The 22987-nt window shown below is 42.2% G+C and overlaps 2 protein-coding genes across 7 annotated transcripts in view; both read left to right on the forward strand.

Moving 5' to 3' along the window:
• The first annotated feature begins 420 nt into the window (after window positions 1–420).
• Window positions 421–10767, forward strand: TOMM5 (translocase of outer mitochondrial membrane 5). 2 transcript variants are annotated; one of them, XR_003237218.2, is made up of 3 exons: window positions 421–620; window positions 3814–4105; window positions 7733–10767. XR_003237218.2 is itself a non-coding variant. In XM_026013326.2 (2 exons), the coding sequence occupies exons 1-2, from the start codon at window positions 500–502 to the stop codon at window positions 3846–3848; spliced, it is 156 nt and encodes a 51-aa protein (XP_025869111.1). In that variant the 5' UTR covers window positions 421–499; the 3' UTR covers window positions 3849–4428. The 2 variants fall into 2 exon arrangements, 1 of the variants encoding a protein (XP_025869111.1); XM_026013326.2 differs by lacking the exon at window positions 7733–10767 and having other exon boundaries at window positions 3814–4428.
• A 3590-nt stretch (window positions 10768–14357) lies between these two features.
• The window catches only part of FBXO10 (F-box protein 10), a 51799-nt gene continuing 43169 nt past the window's right edge, over window positions 14358–22987 (forward strand). For 2 of the 5 annotated variants that reach the window (XM_072727909.1, XM_072727910.1), the window contains exons 1-2: window positions 14370–14475; window positions 17200–17318. In XM_072727909.1, the coding sequence (XP_072584010.1) occupies window positions 17244–17318 (75 nt within the window). In that variant the 5' untranslated portion in view covers window positions 14370–14475; window positions 17200–17243. Of the gene's footprint in view, window positions 14476–17199; window positions 17319–22531; window positions 22699–22987 lie in introns of all 5 variants that reach the window. The other 3 variants (XM_072727911.1, XM_026013321.2, XM_026013325.2) reach the window with 3 other exon arrangements.

Genomic DNA, 22987 nt, shown 5'->3' on the forward strand with positions numbered 1-22987 from the left:
CTAATTGATTTTCAACATTTTTCTAATATCCTTTCATCTCCCTTCCTCAACACTCCCCCCCCCCCCCCGCCCGCCAAGGTATTTTAAAGTATATTTGGGCAAGTTGTTTTAAAGCTCTCTGTGCTTCAATTTTCTCACCCAGGAAATGGAGGTTTTGATACCTAACTCACGGCGCAGAACCGTAGCTATTATGATGTACGGCGGGGTCTTCGTGCACCGCCCGCTCGGAGGTGTAAAAGCGCTCGCAGCGTACAGCGCCGGGCTCAGGACACAGGAGGACCCGGCGTCGCGCGTGACTGAGAGACCACGACCGCCCTCTTCAGGCAGCTCCCTGCAGAACCTCTCAGGCAGGAAGAGGGTTGTCCCTCGCAGCCCCCCGTCGCCGCGCGCGAACACGAGGGGCGGGAACAGGAAATGGGGTGGGGCCGAGTTCCGGGCGCCCGGCAGCCTCTGAGGAGAGCAGAGCGTGGCCGCCGCGAGGCTGAGAAGCAGAGCCGTGATGTTCCGCATCGAGGGCCTTGCGCCGAAGCTGGACCCGGAGGAGATGAAACGGAAGATGCGCGAGGATGTGATCTCGTCCATACGGAACTTTCTTATCTACGTGGCCCTGCTGCGAGTCAGTGAGTGTCCTTCCCGGGGTGCGGCCGCGAGACCCGCGGGGAGCTGGCGGACATGGCCCGCCCGACTCTGGTCCTGGGGTTCTGTGGGGGCCCGCGAGCTGAGCGGTCGCGGGGAGGGTAGGACATGTGTGTCGAGGAGAGCGGGCGCAGGCGCAGCTGGGGTCTGCGGGTCGGGGTCCGGGTACAGAAGTGCCTGCGGTGGCTCGGGCTGCGAGGGTAGTCCCGCCTCGCCCTGCCTTAAGAGCGTTTGAATGGAAGGAGCCTCGAGCGTTACTACCTCCGCCTCGCAGCAGCTCTCGTTTTGCCGACAGAAACGGAGAGCTCGAATGGAGAAATGGCTGGCTCAAGGTCACGCAGATCCAGTGAACGATCTTGATCTAGAATCCACAGTTCTTAATACCACGTTTCCTTCCTTCAGTGCTGACCTCTGAGATACAAAAAAATATTGCTTATTTGTACAGAGGGTGAGGTAAATAATTGCTTTTTTTCTTTTCTTTTTTCTTTCTTTCTTTTTTTTTTTTTTTGATAGAAATGAGAAGGAAAGGGTATGAGTCTATATGGCTAATAATAATAATACCTCAAGGTTTATTTGAATTTACGTTTGGCCGAAGCATATTTTTGCGTTGTCTGGTCTTGACAGTAGTGCTTTGAGGGAGACCAGGCTTAAGATTCTGTATATCCCGCCTGCAAATGAGAACTCACCTCTCAGAGGGTCTTAACACAAAATGTCAGAGCTAAAGGCACACTGGATATTAGAGCTGGGTGCACCTCTGTAGGTCACGTCTCTAGCTTTGCTGATAGGAATCTCAGAAGTGATTTGCACCCCACCCCCCAATTCTCACTTCACCTCTCTTTTCATTGCACCTTGTTGTGTTTTGCGAACATGTCTGGTGGAGAGGCAGAAGTGATTCAAATAAATAAAGGCCATACCGAGGTCACCCTGTAGAAGGCTCATGTTGGGCCTAGGCCAGAGCTCACTGAAGCTTGGTACCCCATCGCTGACTATGGTATTACCTTGCTTCCCCAGGAGAGGGAGCCCTGCTGAACAGAAACCCAAATCTTCAGCTTTTTTTTTTTTTTTTTTTTTGCAACTCCCAACTTATTTTTCTCTTCTTACCTTTTTTCTCTTCTTACCCATCAAACTGTGATCCATAGCAGCTGTACTATTTTACATTCTTTTTTGTTGACTTAGCTGCCAGTAAAACATTTGCTTCTTTTCAGTGACCTTTGTATCTGATATGAATTAGTTTTCTTAGGAAAAAAAAAGAGGATACTGTTTCACATTACCACTTTTTATTATTTTTTTAAATATTGGGGATCCCTGGGTGGCGCAGCGGTTTAGCGCCTGCCTTTGGCCCAGGGCGCAATCCTGGAGACCCGGGATCGAATCCCACGTCGGGCTCCCGTTGCATGGAGCCTGCTTCTCCCTCTGCCTATGTCTCTGCCTCTCTCTCTCTCTCTCTCTCTCTATGTGTGTGTGACTATCATAAATAAATAAAATTTAAAAAAAATAAAATTTTATTTATTTATTCATGAGAGGCACAGAGAGAGAGAGAGGCAGAGACACAGGCAGAGGGAGAAGCAGGCTCCATGCAGGGAGCATGACGTGGGACTCGATCCTGGGTCTCCAGGATCAAACCCTGGGCTGAAGGCAGCGCTAAACTGCTGAGCCACCTTACCGCTTTTTAAAAGAAGATATAATTTACATGTATACAGTTCACCCATTTAAAGTGTGCAGTTCAACCTAAGGGTCTGTCTATAAACGGACAAAGAAGATGTGGTGTGTATATACAGTGGAATATTACTTAGATATAAAAATCTTCCCATTTGCAACAACATGGATGGACCTATAGGCTATCATGCTGTGTAAAATAAGTCAGAGAAAGATAAATATCATAGGATTTCACTTATATATAATTTAGTGGTTCTTAGCATAGTCAGGGTTGTGCAACCATCACCACCATCTCCAGAACTCTTTATCTTGTAAAACCAAAACTCTGTGATTTTGACATCTCTTAAGGCTCTCATATAAGTGGAATCCTACAATATTTGTCTTTTTGTAACTGGCTTATTTGACTTTGCAGAGTCCTAAGGTTCATCCATGTTATAGCATATGTCCAAATCTCCTTTTTAAGGCTGAATCATATTTTATCATATACCACAGTTTGCTATCCATTCATCCGTCTTGGATTCAGATTGCTTCTACATTTTAGCTACTGTGAGTAATTCTGCTATAACATGGATATACAGATATCTCTTTTTAATTTTTTGAGGACCCATCAAACTGTGATCCATAGCAGCTGTACTATTTTACATTCCCACAAACAGTGCACAAGGGTTCCCATTTTTCCACATCCTTGCCAACAGTTTGATAGTAGCCATCCTAATGGGTGTTAAGTGGTATCTCATTGTAGTTTTAATTTGCATTGTCCTAGTGATTGGTGATGTTAAACATCTTTTTGTGTGCTTTTTATTTCGGCCAGAGCACTTTTAATATAGGACAGTCATAACACTTCTTTAGATTTAGATCAGTCTAACAACATTTTTGTTTTCTAGCCCTTTCTCTTTGCACCTTCCTACCAAACCCTATAAGAACTGAAGTAGGATTGTATCATAAATGATTTGGATTACATAAGTGATATATAGCTTTATTTATTTGGGAGAGGGGAACAGAGGGAGATGGAGAGAGAGAATCCCAAGCAGACTCTGTGCTGAGCAGGGACCCCTGGTGCCGGGCTCAGTCTCAGATCCTGAGATCATGACCTGAGCTGAAATCAAGAGTCAGACCTTTACCAACAGAGCTACCCAGCACCCTTCAGATAGGTTTTTAAAGGTGAAAAATGGCAATTTGTTTTTTCTAGTGTTTTATTCCTTTAACGGTTAAATCACCCAAAGTAAAAAGAGTGTCCTTTAAAGGAGGATTGAATTTGTTCTTTATGGTCGTAAGAGAACTACCTGGAGAAAAGATTTTATATAGTGTAAAAGTGGACCTTAGAATATAGTCAGAGCTTCATGACATTGGAAAGATGGTGATCTTTTACTAGGTTTTCAGTCTCAGGTTTGGCCATTATTTGGAGTTGTTTTTAAAAATGTACTAAACTAAATCTCTAAGATTTCCCCTCCAGTCTTATAAATTCTGTAATGTAACTTTTGGGCTAATAGATCTGAAATTCTGGGTTTATTTTTCTTTCAGCACCTTTTATCCTAAAGAAATTGGACAGCATATGAAGATGGGCATCACATGTGAATGCGAGATATGAGGAACCCAGTTACAATTTCTACTCGATCTGCAAATGAATAGGCCCAGAAAGATGTAAGAGACTCTTTGATGAATGGACATAAAAATTCTACTTGTTAAGAACAAGTGTGGCTCTGGTAACTGACCTTCATAGCTAAAGTTTAAAAATACTTGGGAAGTAAAGACATCTTGTGATAGTACACCCATATGCCTGTGATGTTCAGCTTCTGTGAATGTTGATATAATTGTAAGTAATGTCAAACTCTATTTTCTAACAAGTATTAATTATAAGGGAATTCTGTCTACAATAGCACTGTCTTGCTAATTTCTGTTTACATTTTTACTTCTTTCTGGAGTACATATACTGAATTGTTCCTTATGATTAAGTTATATTTTACAAAAGCCAGCACACAGCCACAACACTTGAGCACAGGACCGTTGGTCTATATTTTTAATTAAAGTATCAACTGAGGAAAAAAATTGGGATTTTATTTCTCTTAACCTACTTTTTGCTGCAGACCTCTTTGATACTGTAATTATTACAAACTACATTAAACTGAGTTCCTCTTGTTTTGGACTGAAGGATTTGCTGATGCTGATAAAGTGACATTATTTAATTGTTGAGCAATCTTTATGTATGAAAGGCAACATTACTGCTTGATGCTGGGAATCTATAGTACCACCAAAGGGAAAAATGCTGTATTTTACATCAGATAGTTCTCTAAGTTTATTGGAGGAAGGGGACAGTTCTTAACCTTCTTCCCAGAGGCAACTACAGTTACCTCTTTTAGCTAATTGTTTTGGTATTTACCTTCATGTCTCTAAACAGCATGATTATATTGTTATTTTTTGAATTTTCTCTTTAGACCTTGCCTTCTCCATGTATGGAAGGATTAGGTCTCTTTCCTCTCCTTAACTCCATCACTCTTACCTCTCCTCATTTCTTCTTCCTTCCAATGTACCTAGTGTGCTTTTGTTTGAATTAATTTCATAAGAACTCTAAGTGCTGTTTGTTTTCTTTTCCTATACGTCTTTTTGTTTTCCTAGGCTTTATTTTCTATGAACTTACCACTAAATCAACTAGACTTTTTGCCAAGTATCTAAATTGATCCCAGTGTTCAGTTTCACTAGATACTCTGATCTTGTCAAGTAAGTCTTTTCTAGGGCTTTATGACCTGTCCCAGTCTGGACTGTAGTCTCCTGTGCCTGGTAAAGGGCTGTATTCTGGGAACTCCCTTCACTGCAATCCTGAGAATTCCTTTCCTCTTCTTGGATCTCTTGAAGAGATGTTGGATCTCTTGTTTCTGTATCTTGTTTTCTTTATCTCCTGTCTTTTTTATCACTGACTTTTTAAAAATTCAGGTCATAAACTCCACAGGGTTGTGGGGTGTCTAATACTTAATAAACAGTTTGAACATGGTACATCAGAAAACAATTGGCCATGTGCATACATTTGGTTTGAAGGTGTAATGTGAAATAGGAAAGAACCATAGCAGATTGGAGTTTTGTAAACTTAAAATGGAGCATAACAAGAAATGTGGATAATTGGGAGAAAATATTATTCCACAAATTTTATAGAGGGATACAATCTTAGAATTTTGCTCCTCAATCAGGTTAGTGTTCTTCCTACTACCAGAGTTTCATTATTAAACTCCTTATCATTGCTTTTTGAAGTTCTTCCGTAAATAAGTTACCATTTCAATAACACTGTGTTCCATAGGTTACAGGTGGGCAAACATGGGCCTAGATTTGGAAGGAAGAACAAGTGTAGGAGTGTGAACTTTCTTCCCCCTCCTTTGCTTGAGCTAAGCATATCTGTTTACCTCTAAGATCAGGCAGGCACCAGATAGATACAGTAGATGGTACAGAAAGGAAATCAGCAAGACATTTTAACCTTCTGGTAAGGGTCAAATGATAAATACTTTAGACTTTGTGAGCTCTGTGCCCTGTCAACTCTTCTTGCAGTGTGAAAGCAGCCATAGACAATATGTAAACCAGTGCAGCTTTGAGCTGTCAGCAGCCAAAACTCTTAGCTGCTCGGGGAATGAGTGCCTTGGTCCTAAGGTTGAGATCTGGGTCATTCACCACAACATCCACCATAGTCCTCTTGAATCCTCACCCCTCCACATCTAGCATGCCATTTCTCTGTTCTCTTTCATAGTTCAGTGCCTCAGTGAATTGTTTTTTTTTTTTTTCTTTTAAGATTTTATTTATTTATTTATTCATGAGACACACACACAGAGAGAGAGGCATTGAGATAGGCAGAGGGAGAAGCAGGCTTCCATGCAGGGAGCCTGACGTGGGACTCGATCCCGGGACTCCAGGATCATGCCCTGAGCTGAAGGCAGATGCTCAACCGCTGAGCCATCCAGGGATCCCGAAGTGGTTTATTTTCATTTCCTTTCTCTGGTGGTCTGTTGAGCCCACTCCAGTTAGGCTTATATCCCCAGTGATCCTCTGAAACTGATCTTGTCAAGGTTAACACTGACCTGTCTCACACTGTCTGCTGCACTGGACACACTATTTCATTATTGTAACCACCTTGCAGACCTTCCATAACACTAATCTCCTAATTTTCTTTCCACCCTTTCTATTCCACTTACCCACTCTTCTTCAGGTTCTTTTGTGGGTTCCTCCTTATTTCTAACATGAAACTTGCAGTACCCCAGCCTTTAGTCCTCAGATCTCTTCTCTTTATTTATTGAATCTACTGCTTAAAATTCTCCAAAACCTCCCTATCTTGCTCAGTAAAAGCCACAGTGCCTCCAGTTGCCTACAAGGTCCTGTACAGTCTGGTCCTCATTACATCTCTGATCTCCTCTTTTATGACCCTTGCCTTCTTCACAGCATTCCAGCTACACTGGCCTCCTAGCTTCCTCAAACAAACTAGACATGGTGCCTCAGGTCCTTTGCATTGGCTGTTTCCTCTGTCTGGAATGTTCTTCCCTTAGATTTTTAAATGTCTCACTCCTTCAGGTCTCTGCTTAATGGCATTTTTTTTTCAGTGAGACCTTTCCCACTGTTTTATAAGTTATGGGATGTTTCAACTTGTGAAAATCCAGCAAGTTGTATACTTATGCAATTTCTTTTGTTATCTGTCTCCCTTCATTTAGTACATGCTTTATGAGGGTAGGGATTTTGTCTGTTATGTTCACTGTAGTATCTTAGTACCTAGAAGGCATCCTGGCACCTTATAGGTACGGAGTATTCATTAAATAGAATTAGAATGAAGATGTTTTTAAATTAGTTATGAGAAGTGTGAGAATAAGTTAACTAGAGAAAGCTAAGCTTGTCAGATGAGATTGGTACCCCAGTTAAGATGGGGGATTATGAATTTGCAGTGCCTCGATGTGGCCTTTTTCTCTAGCACTGCTTTGCTGTCCAAAGGCAGGCTCAGAGAACGTAGAGAGTTGGGTTCATCCAGAGCTGGGGCTTGCCACATGGCTGAGGTGAAATGACAGGGTGAGGGAGTGATTGAAATAATGCACAAGCCATCTAAGCTGGATCAGGAAGAAAAGAAAGGAGCTGATGGGCAGAAGAAAATAGAGGGGTCAGTGCTGCTGAGGTTAACTGCAAGAGTGGGAACAGTGGAGCAGCAGCCCTGAAGACCTCTTTATGCCTGAAATATCTTTCCTTCACATTCCATGTAGATAAAAGTTCCTCTTCTCTGAAATAGAATCCATTCATTTTGTGTTCTAAAAGAAAGAAATATCACCAATGTTGTGTGGCCTTTCAGGTTGTTAGCACAGGAGATGGTATATTTGAGTTTGTTGGTTTTACAGCTAAGTATGTATTGGAGGGGAGGGTTCTGACAAGGACCACATCCGGCCCTACTACCACAACTTACTCTTCCCCAATTTATATGTTCATTTAGGAGGAAAGAAAATCGCTAAGTGCAAATATGTTCATGATACCAGGAGACTGAAGACTAATTTTTATGGGACAGTGCGGAAACATCATGGAGACTACTGCTGGATGTGATACAGCAATGGGAGTTTATAAGATGCTTTTCTTCCCAAAATTCAAGTTGCATTGCCTCTGATTATTTGAGCCGATGGGATAGAAAGCAATACATAGATAATTTAAAATAATAAAAATATTGCAAAGAAAAAGTTTTTAGGAATGTGGTAGATAAGAAAACAAGGAAATATAGGAAATGATCAAATGAATTGCTCTCATAGTATTAGTACAATGCAGCTTTTATATAACTTTAGTGTACTTCTGAGTAAAATTTAATAGGCTTAATATATATTTACATCAGCAAAAATTTTATAAATACTCAATTTTCATAATTATTCTTTTCATTGGTCTGAAGCAAATGACAAAGAATCTTTATTGAACATGAAAGTAAAAGTACAAATAAGATCTTAAGCCTACTAAGTCTAAAAAATGATTCTTAATAAAATATTGTTATTAGCTTAGTGAAACAATGATTGCTATTAAAGTGTTGAGGGAAAAGGCATTTAGTTTAACATTTTTTTCCTCTTTAACCTTCACTTTTTTTTTTTTTTTTTTAAGATTTTATTTATTTATTCATGAGAAACAGAGACCGAGAGGCAGAGACACAGGCAGAGGGTGAAGCAAGCTCCATGCAGGGAGCCCAACGTGGTACTCGATCCCTGGTCTCCAGGGTCACGCCCTGGGCCAAAGGCAGGCCCCAAACCACTGAGCCATCCAGGGATCCCCTTAACCTTCACTTTTGTTAGCAAGCACTCTACTGAACTTGTGCTAGATAACAGACTCAAAACATCACTTAGTTCCTTCTTCCTGATTCATGTCTAAAAAGATGGTAAAATAGCATATTTTTAATATCTGTTTATTGGTAGAAAAGGGACTCTAAGATAAATGTAAATGTGTCTTCATATTTATGAGGAACTGATGTTCCATTCACATACAACTTTAATAAGAGTAAATGGCTGCTGGTTGTCAGATACCTGGGTATCAAAGAATGCATACTTAATGTTTGGAAGGATTTTCATACACCGGTACCTCTTGGCTCCCTGCCGCAGGAGAGCTTCAAGTATAACGGAAAAAAACCCTGGTAATGAGTATGGTATATAAGGCAGTGTCAGGCATTGTGCACAGAGGTGCTTTCCTTTTTTTTTTTTACAGAGGTGCTTTCCAAAACAAGCTACATACCAAATCACATGGGAAGCTTTTATTTTTTTATTAATTTGTGATAGTCACAGAGAGAGAAAGAGAGAGGCAGAGACACAGGCAGAAGGAGAAGCAGGCTCCATGCACCAGGAGCCCGATGTGGGATTCGATCCCGGGTCTCCAGGATCACGCCCTGGGCCAAAGGCAGGCGCCAAACCGCTGCACCACCCAGGGATCCCACATGGGAAGCTTTTAAACAAAAAATTCTAAATTAAAATTGCTCTGGATGGAGCCCAGGCATCTTTTTGAAAAGCATCCAGGTGTTTTAATTCGTCCAAGATCTGCTTTGGGTAATCACTAAGTGAGTTAACCTTAAGGCCCCTTCCAATTAATGAAATTCTGGGCTGATTTAGGAATAAGAGTCACAACTAAAAATGAAAGCAATTTTAGATTGCGTTTGTAAAATGACAATATTAAGGTCTCCTGACAGACTTCAGGAGTAGCCAACTTGTCAGAGTAGAGTTTGGTAGTTAGAGTACTAGAGGTGACTGGAAAGCCTGCTATGAAGATTCAAAGAATTAACGGTATTTAACCTTGAGAAGACCTAACAGTGGGAGTCTGAGTGCTGTTCTTAAGAACTAAAAGTGGGACACCTGGGTGGCTCAGCGGTTGGGCATCTGCCTTCAGCTAAGGGCGTGATCCCGGAATCTGGGATCGAGTCCATGGGGCTCCCTGCAAGGAGCCCGCTTCCCTCTCTGCCCCTCTCTCTGTCTCTCATGAATGAATAGATAAAATCTTTAAAAAAAAAAACAAACTAACTAAAAGTGTATTGTCATAGAATTGTCCCAGCAGACAGATTAGGATGAAGGTATAGAAGCTAAGAAAGATTCCTTCTTGAACTCCCTAACAGCTGCTGTGACCAATGTGGGCCAGGTTGGATATAGGCTCTTTGCTGGAAACAAGTAAGAATCTGAATATGGATACTCTAAAACAGGGATTGCTATTATGGGAAAAGGGTTACTATCATTGTCTTTTTCTCTGTTACTGAAAGACTGAATACAAGTGCTGTCTCACACGTTTTTCTGTCCCACATAGTATCTTTACAAAGAAGGGGCTGAATAAATGAGTGCTATATTGAAGGTGGAAAAACTGACTTTCTGGACAACACCTGTTGTATAGGCCTCAGAAAAATAATTCTGATTCTGTTTGGTGGAGGTGTGCACATTCACAGATATTTATTCAGTGGCTACAGAGGAGCAGGCACTGATAGCTGAGACTGAAGGGAATTCAGTCATGGTACCTGTCTTTAAGAGGCTTACAAGCTAGCAGGAAAGGCAGACATTACCTAATACTCTATAAAATTTTGTGGGGGTGATAGCGCAGGTAGTTGTGAGAACTTGAAATAGGGAAGCCCTGACCTGTTGGGTTGGGGAGGAAGTAGGGAAAGCTCCCTGAGGAAGTGATACACCAAAAAAAAAAAAATAAAAATAAGATTATAGATGAATAGTAATTGACCAGATAAAAGAATGGGAAGACTTTTGAAAGAGTGTTAAAGCATGTGTGTTTAAGGAAGAAAGGCCAGTGTGATCCAGTGTGTTTTGAGCACAGAAGAGCAAGAAAACCTTCAGTCCTTTCAGAAACTCCTGTTTATTTTATTTTCATTCTTTAGTCTTAAGAAAGAGATTGCATCCTGACATCTGCTGGCTAATGTATATACTGCAGTTGAAAATTACACAGGAATAACCACCAGAAACTTATTTTCTCAAAGGCTACAGTAGGAAATTACAAATAAAGCACCTGGTCTTTTCCCTACCTTGCATTATGGACTTCACATAGGAGACTGAATGGTTGTGACTTATAGGCTACTTGTGTGAACTCAGTATTACAGATGTGTATGTGGTGCCACTTGTCTACTTTTGTACAAGTTCACAAACACATAGAAATCATATATATAAAAGTTGAATAGACTTGTTACAAGATGTAAAAAAATTACAAAATCACTATCTTTTAAACACTACCCGATGAAATGTTTTGTGAAACGTTCTCAAACTATATCCTTCACAAAACACCTATCTTTAAGGCAGTAAACATTCTACTAAGGCTTAAGGTGTACTTTAAGCACATCTGATAATTTTCATCTTTTTCTCAGCCACATTTGTATATTAATTTTTCACTTATGTCTATAAAGGACAAAAAAAGTTAGTATTACATAAGCAGCTGTACTGACAATGATACTGCTGCATCTCAAACTTGCACTGGCAGCTGCTTCACCATACAGTCGTTTGAAATAATCAGCTGGCATTAAAAGGATAAGTTTGGTGAACAAAGGGTGATTCAGAGATATCAATTTGTAATGTAAAAAAAATGTGTTGTTGGAGAGTAAAGATTTATGTTAGGAAGGAACACTAGATTAGTAGTTAAAAGTCTTTGGTTATAGTTTCAGTTCCACTCTTAATTATGTGACTATGAGTCAGATTTTTTTTGCTTGAAACACCCAATTCTAGTTTGGGTAGATTTAAAGACAAAAGTAATTCATTGAAACTGTTAAAGATCATTTAGCATCACCCGGAGGCCTGGAGAATAGGGCTCAGACTAGGCAACTAGAACATCACCCTTTGTTACTTGGTCCTTCCACACAACCTTGTGCAGTGAAGATCCCGTCTCTGCCAAGGATTAGATGCCACCATTAACCAAAGCCACAGACCCAGAACCCTGTGGCTGCACTATCCTGACAGCCAGTGTTGCTCTAAGAACTTCACCTTGCTGTGTTTGCCATGGTCACCAAAGAGAATTATGCCAGGTCTCCACTTTGCTGTCTCTGGCTTCCAATTCAGAGTCCAGGGGATAATTTGTACTGTCAGGGTCATGTGGAGAAGCAGAGAAAATATCTGGATCTCAGCTTTTAAAGTGAAAGATCTGCTCTGATTCCCAACAAGCTCAAAGATGGGGAATTCCCAAATATAGCAAGGGAGTTCAGATAACTGGACAGCCAAAAAGAATAACACATCTACTATGTTGACCCTGGACAAATCACAGCCTTAATTTTCTGTAAAACAAGGTAAATAAAGATTACATGGCCAAGGAGATGGCATATGTTTACATATCCATTTTATAGTAAATACCAACTATGCTAGGCTGCAAAGGTGAGCAAGTTCTCACCTAATGGAGAAATCAGTAGACAGCAAGTGGTAGAATAGAGGCATGCATGAAAGATACAAGCAGAAAGAAGGGAGAGAGAAAATGTGAAAAATCACATTTTCCATGGAGCAAGTGAGGCTTGCACAAAAAGGCAGACAGCATGCTCTTGTGGAGAGCTGCTGTTGTACTCTTGAAGGGCTTAGCTGTTCTATAGAAACACCAAAACAATGTTGGCTGGCACAAATCCAGAAAGTCAGGCTTTTGATTGCTTATTGACATATATCTAGACTGCCAGTTTCATACAATAGGACACTTTTCAAAGGATTAAACATGTCATAGTTTTGCCAGTCATCAATAAGATAAATCATCAAGCTCATTGTAGTGTGAACCACCCCTATTCTGATCTGACCTAAGTCAGAGCAGTCTTTCTACTATATCTGGCTACTGTGTATACAGCTTTGTGTCTTTGCTCAAAAGAAATTGTTGGCTTTAGGCTTAGGGTGTTTTTTGCTTTGTTTTGTTTCAATTTATAAAGGAAAGCAGCTGCATGGTAACTTGGACCTTATCCAGAATCTGTAATGCCAAATTCATCATGTGGTGATAACAGATGGAATACATTTTTATCGAATACATTCTATAGAACCAGAACAGAGGTCAATGGGACCACAACAGTCAGCTATTACAAACCTCAATCCAGTGCAAAAATTAATTTTTCACAGCATTCTCAAGTTAAATTTCTGTAGCTGACATTCTCTTCTATAAAATCTAAGGGTCTACGGGGCACCTGGGTGGCTCAGTTCATTAAGCATTTGACTCTGGATATCAGCTCAGGTCTTGATCTCAGGGTCGTCAGTTCAAGCCCTGTGTTTAAAGTAATTAAAATCCAGGGGTCTAGATCCAGCTGTCGTTCTGATCACTTCATTTGGATGACCTGGCATCTTAAATTTAACAAGTCCTAAATTGATTTTTTGATCTCCCACTTGTAAATATCTTCCTCGTACAGTAGTTAACCAGTTCAATGAATAGCACCTCCATGTGCCCAGTGAACTAAGCTAAATGAGGAATCCCTGTAATGACCCACATCAAACCGGTTTGACTCTACCTCAAAAAAAGTATCTCAAATCTATTTCGCTCTGTCTTCATTACCATTACCCCAGTCCAAGTCTTAACCAATTTTCCTGCTTCCAGTCTTACTTTTGTCTATTCTCCACATAGTAGCTGGCATAGTTTTTTGTTTTTCTTATAAAGGTAGGAAACCATTCACACCCTCCACCACATCAATGGCTTCCTTTTACATAAAAATGTAAAACCCTTATCATGGCCTAGTAAGTGCTACATGATCTGGCACCTACCTACCTAACTTCACTTACACTGTTCTCTCTTAACAATCTGGACATCTTCCATTTACCTAAAGAGCAACCTTCTTTCCTTTGCCCTGCCTTGCCTCCCCCATCCCACCCAAAAGCCTTCACTCAGGCTTTCCCTGCCTCTCCTCCATCTGGCTAACCCCTTACCTTCCTCTGAGAAATCTTCCCCAACCACGTTCACCTTGCCCCATAATTTAAAATCGGGGTTCCTTCAGTGAACTTACCATAATTTTAAATACGTTTATTTAAATGATATGTGATTAATGTCTACCTTATCCACTCAAGAATTAACTTTAGGAGGGCGGGAACCATGTAAGTTTTGTTCATCTCTGTGTCCCTAACACCGGCAGCAACCACTAACACCAATGCAACATTTGCTGTGTGCCTGGCATTGTGTTCAGCACTATACACACAATAATTTAATACATATATTGTCTGGCCCCTAGCCAGTGGTCAGTTCGTTGAATGTGCTCCTGCGTACACACCCACAAGTCGCTCACCGCCTCCTGGAGCAGCGCATCACCCTGACAGATAACTGGTGATTGGAAGACTCTTCCTTGTATTGACCCCAGCACACCTCCCTGCAATTTCCGCCCACTGATTCTATTTCTGCCCTTCTGGGGCCATGCAGCAGGAGCCGTAACCGTCCTTCCACAAGCTCCACTTGGCAGCATCCGAAGCGTCTCCCTGGCGTCTCCCTCTGGCTCCCCTCCGCGACCCCTCCCTGCAGGGAGTCCTGGCCCTGCTCCTCGGCGGGGGTCTGGGAGCGTGACCCCCGCCGCCCGCCCGCCGGGCTCCCGGCATCCCCCGCCCCGCGCGTCACGTGACGGCGCCCGCCCGCAGGAGCCCCGCAGGTGTCCGCCCCCGGGCGGGGCTCGCGGCGCGTCCTCCCGCCCCTGGCCGCGCGCCGCAGTCCTCGTGGCTCGGCTGCGGCGCGGCTCCGGCTCCGGCTCCGGCTCCGGCTCCCTCGGCCCGGACTGCTGCGGGCGAGCGCCCCCGGAGAGCCCCCGGAGAGGTAAGAGGCGGCCGGCTCGCAGAGGCCGAGGGCGAAGTTGTGCCGCTCGCGTCCCCGGGATGCCCGGGGCCCCGAGCAGGGGGCGGCCTCCCGGGGACCTGAGGCGCTTGCCGCCGAGGCGCCGCGGCCCTGGCGGAGGCTGAACACCTGGCCCCGGCGGGACCGGGAGGGGGTGCCCTCGGCCGCCCGCGGGCGGCGCTCCCGCTCTCCGCCGGCACCTGGAGGCTGTGCCTCGTTTTCCCAGCCTGTAACACGGCCCGGCGGAGAAAGTGGACCTCCGCGGTTGCCTTCAGCCTTGAGGTTTTGCGGGTGTGTGAGTGAAGCCGAAGAGGAAGAAGCAGGTTCCTGGGATGGGGAGAGCCCTCCCCAGGATGGCAGGGGCGCCTGGGGCCGGGCACGTACTAAGTGTCCTCTGTATTCTGTGCAAGCCCCAAGTCTCTCGGAGAGTCTGTGTTTCCATCTTTTAAAGTAGAAGTGGTAACCCCAGCCCTGCCTCCGTCTTAGGACTGCAGTGGAGAACAGGTGGGACAGCCCTTTGAAGAACCGAACTCTGGAGTCAGGTTGACCTGGGTTCAAATCCTAGTTCGGCCACCTACCAGCTGTGTGACCTTGAGCCAGACAAAACCCTCATCAGTTAAAAGTAGATAATGATAGTACTTCGCTTGTGAAGTTGCCGCGAGGTTCTGTGTAAAGGGCTTAGCACAGTGTCCGGCGCAGAAGTGTTCAATGTTTCCATGTAAATACTGTTGAGTTAATTTAGTAAGCTAGAGAGTGCTTCACATGAGGGGTATTTAGAGTAATCACACTTCAGGTTGTATATATTTAGTCCTGAAAAGAGTACTGTTAGGATGTCCTAAGAAAGAGGCCAAGTGAGATCCTTTCCCCCTTTCTCTTCCTGGGCCCCCTTTGACTTCTCATTTACAATTGGCATGTGAACCTGTTGTTCCTACCAAATGAGTCAGGCAGGATGGGAACATTAATGTGCCGGAGCAGATGGGTATCAGATTCCTTCTGAGGGGGAAAGAAAAGTGCCAGGCATGTGCTGCCACCAAAAAAAGAACAGTACAGTGACTGATGGAGTAGGAAGATGCCTGGGAAACTCTGATCCAGCTGTCTCCCTTCTCACATGAAGAAACTGGACCCAGAATGAGGACAGGACTTTAATTCCTGGTCCCCAACAGCATGTTGGCACTGGGTGGTAGAAAGAACACATACTGTTAACCAGACGCTGTGCTTTCCCTGACTTCTAAGATAATTCATGTACTCAGCATGTATTAGTGGAGACCTACTATGTGCTTGTACACCTACTAGGAGCTAGGGGAGAAGTTATTTCTCTCCCTCTGCTGGTTCTCAGTACATTTTATAATAACAGTAAGTTCTGTCTCCCAGCGAGCTTTCCTCCTAGCAGCTGGCCCCAAGGGACAGAAGCACACAGAGAGGTCTGAATTATTTCATGATCTGTCACTGCGGGTCCCTTAGCTCTCGTTGAAGCCTCTAGAAGCTGAAGAAAATGCTGCTTTGTCAGGGCTTTTAGGAAAGGATTTCCTTCTGGCCTGAAGCACTTGGATTTCTTTGTCTTTCTGGTTTCAGGCCTCTTATTGTTTTTAGATTTCTGAAAAGAGCCACCCTCGCCACAGTGCCTTCATTTTGGTTTCCATGGTTATCAGATGAATTGTTTTTATGATAGCACAAGTAGCTGTTAAGTAATACATGGTCAAGCAGTCCTCAGCTCACTGTGGGTTTCTGCTTTCTAGTGGTGGTCCTCTGTTTTTTTTTTTTTCCAGTGCAGTGCATTCATACTATTCCATCCTCCTTTCCTCCATTCTTTCCTTTAAGAAACATGTATTGGTGCCAGGGCCAAGAGGAGTGGGAATAAGTAGAAATAGAGGTAAAAACAAAGATAGACCCTGGTTTAGGGAACTCGTAATCTTTGGGGGGATAGTCTGAGGGCATTACCATGTGCAAGGACAGATCTGTGGGGCACTGATAAAGGTGTAGATTAGGAGCCAGGGAGAGCTCTGAGAGGTGGGAGTGTCCTGGACAACCAAGAAGACATCACATAGTAGGGGCACCTGAATAGCTCAGTCAGTTAAGTGTCTGACTCTTGAACTCAGGGTTGTGAATTCAAGCCCTGCATTGGGCTCCATACTAAGCATGGAGCCTACTTTACAAAGAGAGGAGATATCACATATTAAGATGCTCTACAAGGAAGACGTAAAAGAAACGAATTCCTTTTACGTGTCTCAGTCAGAGTAGTAATAGATGGTACAAGAAGCATTTATTCTTTCAGTTTGTCTTAATGAACCTTCTCTTAAGTCACCTATCATGGACTTTGTTTGAAATGCCTGCTCATTTCTCTCATTACCCTCCTTCTGTTAGTGATATATTACTTTCCTGCTCATACACGTGGTATTGTGTGTCTAAAGGTAGATAATAGAGACACTTGGTTAAGATTTTGCCTGTTTCAGATATTTAACCTGTGTTAAACCAGGTTTAACCTGGTCTCATTTCACCAGTTGGGTTCAAATACAGTCAAAAATTTCTTTACTTTTCAAGTAATCTCCCAAGTCCTCTAATGCCCTTTAGTGAGAATTCTGAAGTCTCCCACTTCCAAGCGCCCTGGGGGCTTAAACAATCCAAAGAAGTCCCTCTGACTTCCACTCTCCAGAGGAGAGAGAACTCCAGAGTCTAAGCAGTCCACCCACATTGTTATTTCTGACACAGCTATATGGTATCACTATTGAAGAGCTGTCCTGCATACTCCAAGGATGTGTGGTCACTGCTGCTCAGCGCCCTTATTGGACCAGGTTCCTGTCAGCTTGATCCCATGCCTGGATTCCAAGGTTAGAGCTTTTCTAGTTTGTGCTCACATGCTTATTAGCCTTTCTCTTTTGAAGCACCTCACTCTGGGCAGTGTGTTGAGCATGTCACCAAGCTGCTTTCCCCCAGTCCTCTAGTGAGTTCTCTTTGAGGGAGGGGTGGGGCTTTTGTGCTAGCAGCCTTGGTCAGGGCCACCCCAGACCACTCAGGAGATTACCCTATTTTCAAACCTTTTGTCAGGGTTCGGCGGCTCAGTCCCTTCCTAACCCTAACCCAAGGCGTTTTGGCGAATTGGTTCTATCTCCTCTTCAGGATTGTGCTTACTAAGAATTCTCAAATGGCAGGTAGCTATCCTAGGACATTGGGTGCCTATTTAACTTTTTATATATAAGAGGAGTCTGGAAGACTCTTGGCAAACCATATTGCTGTTCCTAGGAAACTGTTTCTCCACCTGTAATCCCAAGAAAAGTAGGCATTATTGCAAATTTAAATGGCATGTATTCTGTTAGGAATTGGGAGCAAGGTTTTAATTTAAAAATGAAGTTACCTCAACTTTTCTAAGAATCAAACAATAATCAGTATGTTCGTTTCATTGTCTTTATTTTTTTATGATTTTATTTATTTGAGAGAGAGCACATGCCCACAGGTGGAGGGAGGGGAAGAGGGAGAATCAGACTCCCTGATGAGCAGGGAGCCCAACGCAGGGCTCGATCCCAGGACCCTGGGATTATGATGTGAACCAAAGGCAGCTACCCAACCAACTGAGGCACCCAGGTGCCCCTCATTTTCTTTATTTTAAACTTTAAAAATATGAGATATAACAATGCATGCAAGGAAACCCTACAAATGTATACATAGGGCAGCCCCAGTGGCCCAGTGGTTTGGCGCTGCCTTCGGCCCAGGGTGTGATCCTGGAGACCCAGGATCGAGTCCCACGTCAGGCTCCCTGCATGGGAGCATGGGGCCTGCTTCTCTCCCTCCCCCTCTGCCTGTGTCTCTGCCTCTCTGTCTCTTTCTGTCATGAATAAATAAATCTTAAAAATGTATACATAGTTTAACAATTCTAAGAGACATATAGGTGGAACCACCATCCATGTCAACAAGTGGAACATTGCCAGTACTCAGTAGCACCCCTTCTAAATCAACCTCCTTCCCAGAGAAGCCACTACTTTGACTTATGTGATAATCATGTTTCTCTGTAGTTTTGTCACCTATATTGGCACTCCTAAACAGTATAGTTTAATTTTACTAGTTTTGTAATTTCATACATAGAATTAATACTGTGTGTGTTTTGTGTTTGCTTTTGCTTTGTGTGTTGCATCCATGAGATTACCACACTCATTTTCACTGGTACAGTGTTTCATGATATATGTCATAATCCATTCTATAGTTTACAGATATTTGTGTTGCTTATAGCTTCTATCAAGAACAGTGCAGCTGAGAACATCCTTAGACATTTTCTGTTGTATTTGTGAAGCTTCTTTAGATAATCTGTCAGAGTAGAATTGTTTTGCTAGATAATGCCAGTTTTCTAAGAGATTGTACCAGTTTTCTTTCCTGCCAGCAGTATGTCAAGAGTTCCAGTTGCTTTTACATTCTTATAAATAGTATCATCCGTTTAAAATTTTTTAACTATTCTCGTGGGTCTATAATATCTTTTGTGGTTTTAATTTTCTTTTCCTTGCTTGCTACTAATGTCGAGTGCTTTTTTATTAATTGAATATCCTCTTTTGTGTACTGCCTATTCAAGTCTTTTGCCTGTTTTTCAGTTTTTCTTACTGATTTGTTGGAGTTCTTTATATACTTTGGTCCCTTGTCAGTTACATGTTTTAAGGTTATCTCCTACTCTGTGAGTCTCTTTTCACCCTCCTAAATAGTGATATCTTAGATCCTATTCTGTAGAGGCAGGGCCTAGAATGATGGGAATTCGTGTTCAAGTGGTATACTGGCAAACCTGCTCAGGAAAAGGAGAATGAGAGAAGCAGGATGGAGGGAGGAGGGGAACTGTATAACCAGGTGAGGTGGCAGTTTTCCAGAGAAGGGACATTAGTACATTGTAATCAGCTGACACTCCTATCTGGAGGATGGGTATGCTGGCTAGTAGAGACTCTGGTTAGGTTACTAATAGTATTCTCTACATTCTTTTCTTTTGTTAAATTCACTCCACCCAGATACAGCTGTAGGATTCTGGTTGGTCATAATTTCTGTGAAAATTTACAGGAGGAAGGTTAGTGGGACAAAGTATAATCCCTACTGCCACAGCTAGCGCAAAAATGTAACTAATGCCTGTTACCTTCCTCACCTACCATCCATTCTAGTTTCCTCTCATTTGTGCCTTGAATGTTTGGAGAATTCAGTGACGAAGCCATCTGGTTCTGGAAATTTTATTTTGTATTATTTTTGACCATAGATTCAATGTTTTTAATGGTTATAAAACAATTTAAAATTTTTCTTCTTTAGTTTTACTAAGTGATATTTTTCCAGGAATTGGTCCCTTTATTTTTTTTTTTTGAATTGGTCCCTTTAAAGGTTTCAAATTTATTTATATAAAATTGTTTATAATATTGTTATATTAATGTCTGCAGCATCTGTAGAGATGTGCCCCTTTTTGTTCCAGTTTCATTTTTAAATTTTCTCCCATTTACTCTTCCTTAGTTTTCAGTAATTTCCTTGCAAAGAACCAGCTTTTATGTTCATGGGTATTCTCCATAGTAAGTTGGTTTTCTATTTCATTAAGTGCTGCTCTTTTATTTTTTCATTCTACTTTCCTTGGAAATAACTTGGATTTTTTTTCCCCTCCAATTTCTTGAGATTGATGCTTAGTTCATTCATTCATATCCCCCTTTTTTTTTTTTTTTTTAAGATATTTATTTGAGAGAGTGAGCAAGGGAGAGTGGCAGAGAGAAGCAGACTCCCTGCTGAGCAGGGAGCCCAAACTCAGGACTTGATCCCAGGACACTGGGATCATGACCTGAGCTGAAGGCAGACCCTTAACTAACTGAGCCACCCAGGCGCCCCTCATTTGTATTCTTTCGATTTTTCCATTTAAGGCTACATATTTTCCTCTAAATACTGCTTAGGAAGTGCTCACAAGTTTTGATATGTGGTATTTTAGCCATTTATTTCTAAATATTTTATAATTTCCATTGTGATTGCCCCTTTGACTCATAGGTATCTTAGAATTGTGCTTAATTTTCAAACATGAGTATTTTCTAGTTATCTTTTATTAATTGATGATGGTCCGTGATCTTGTTCTGAATAATTTTAATCCTTTGAAATTTGTTGAAATTTTTGTTAGGTCTCTGTTTATGGTCCGTTTAAATGTTACATGTGTGCTTGAAAGTAATGTGACTTCTGTAGTTACTGGATTCAGTGTTCTGTATTCCAGTGGGTCAAACTTATTAATTCAGATCTTCTGATTTATTTTTGCCTATTTTAGCTATTAAAGAGAGAAATGTGTTAAAATATCCAACTATGATTATGAATTTGCCTGTACTTTTAATTTTTTTCTATCTTTGAGCCATATTATCAAATGTATGTAAATAAAAAGTTATTATATCTTCCTGGTAAATTAACCTTTTTATCATTATAAGGTTGCCCTTTTTACCTCTATTTAAAGAATGGTGGGGTTTTTTGTTTGGTTAGTTTGGGGGTGGGAAGAGGCCTTGAACTCTATCTGATACCAGTGTAGCTACAGCATCTGTTTTTGATTATGCAAGGTATATCTTCTCTCGTCGTTTTAGTTTCATTCTTTCTGTGCTGTGTGTTTTAGATAGGTCTTTTTTTTTTTTTTTAATAATTTTTATTTATTTTTTCATGAGAGATACAGAGAAGGAGAGAGAGGCAGAGACACAGGTAGAGGGAGAAGCAGGCTCCATGCAGGGAGCCTGACATAGGGGACTCGATCCCAGGTCTCCAGGATGAGGCCCTGGGCTGAAGGCAGCGCTAAACCACTGAGACACCAGGCTGCCCTAGATTTGTCTTTTATAAATCGCATGTGGGTTCTGTTTTTTCATCACCTGTTTTTCTCTTAATTGGAAAATTTAGTCCATATTTATTTAATATAACTACTGATGTACTTAGGGTTAAGTCGGTCTTTGTGTTTATGCTTTTAATGTATTTGTCCTGCCAGCACTCCATTTTATTTTAGCTCTTCCCTCCTTTTGGGATGTTTTTAGTCATTTTCTCTCTTTCCTTCTAGTTTGGACATTATATACTTACTCTCCTTTAATGTTTGCCCTTGAAATTTTAATTTAACGAAAGTTGATAAATTATAGAGGTGGTAAATATCCCTGTCTTGTTTTGGACAGTATGAGGACCTTAGACCACTCGATCTCTTATTTATCTCATCCCACTTAGTGGTAGACTAATCATAACACACGTCAGCTTTGATTAGTCATTTAAGGACCCACAAAACAAATGTGATGAGGGAGGAAAAAGGAAAGAGAGCAAAGAATTTACTTGAGAAAATGATACTGTTTTGTCAGAACTCTTGGTTGCAAGTGATTAACTTACTAGATAGACTCTCTGAACTTTAAAAAGAAAATGTTTGCTTATAAAACTGCATAGCTGGATCCAGGGGTTCAAAAAATCTTTTTAGATTTGAAATCTTGCATGTCTTAATTCAGCTTCATTCCTCAAACTCTCCTGAGTGGTCCCCATCCTTGGCGGGAGTGATGGAATCTTCTGATTCTACTTTGGGCCAAGTATGAGATGGAGGGCTGAGGCACTATGAATGATAGCCCCACCCCTAAATGGACTAAATGGAGTGGGAGCAGAATTCCTCTGAGCAACCAGAAGAGGGAAGGTTTGCTGGGCAAAGACAAGTCATGGCTACCACAGTCCACCTTGCCAAGTAGTGGCTTGGAAGAGTAACACAGAAAGAAGAGGATATGATTGGAATTAACTCCGTTAATCTGTACAAGTAAAAGGGGGAAGACATCACCTCTTCATGAGCCCATTGACGGGGAAGGAGGAGTCGGGTCAGGCAGTCCCTTCACCCACCAACTAATGCCAGTGGCGGTGCTTTGGCATTGCTGGTGATCCACAGCAGCAGAGATGAGGGAGAGCTAGTGTGGGACTCTCTAATATGTGGAGATGTATTCCACATGTCAGCTGTGCTGCTTGTTATTCCCATGGACCTAAGAGAAAGTTCTACCTCCACAGCTCTCAGTCATGTCAGCCCCACATAACCATGTTTTCTATAATAAAATCTTGCTCTGTTCCTCCTCCTTAGTCAGAACTTCCTGGGCCAGAGCTGAATGTCAGACCCAAGAACGGCCAATTCATAGGCTCACCAAGGACCTGTAATATGATCTACTGGAAAACAAGATGCATGTTCCTAGAAATGTGAACTGGGAATTATGGAACAGCACTTAAGCCACAGAAACTGAAGCTGAAATGGTATGTAGAGAGAAGCCATGAGGTAGAGTGAGGCCTTTAGTAATACTGGCTAGCTGGTATTACAGGGAAGCAGAAGCACTGAGACAGAAAAGGGTGGATAGACTCCAGGTAAAAGGAGATTGGAGCTGACCCATGGGTAGTGGCTGAGACATGAGAGGGCTAGCCGCTGAGGGCCTTGGGGCTGCTGTGGATCCAGACCTTTCATTCTAGACTCTGGGAGACTCAACCCTACATGGTCCTAGTCTATAAAATCCCATATCCTTAATAGCTCACATAAGTTTTTAAGATA

Source organism: Vulpes vulpes, chromosome 12 (genome assembly GCF_048418805.1).
Source record: "Vulpes vulpes isolate BD-2025 chromosome 12, VulVul3, whole genome shotgun sequence".
NCBI classification, from domain to species: Eukaryota; Metazoa; Chordata; class Mammalia; order Carnivora; family Canidae; genus Vulpes; species Vulpes vulpes.

Bases quoted from the DNA above. Each gene is read 5' to 3' on its own strand.
- TOMM5 (XM_026013326.2), top strand. From the start codon at position 500: ATGTTCCGCATCGAGGGCCTTGCGCCGAAGCTGGACCCGGAGGAGATG. The intron at 621-3,813 runs GTGAGTGTCCTT...TTTTTCTTTCAG, and splicing joins CGTGGCCCTGCTGCGAGTCA to CACCTTTTATCCTAAAGAAA.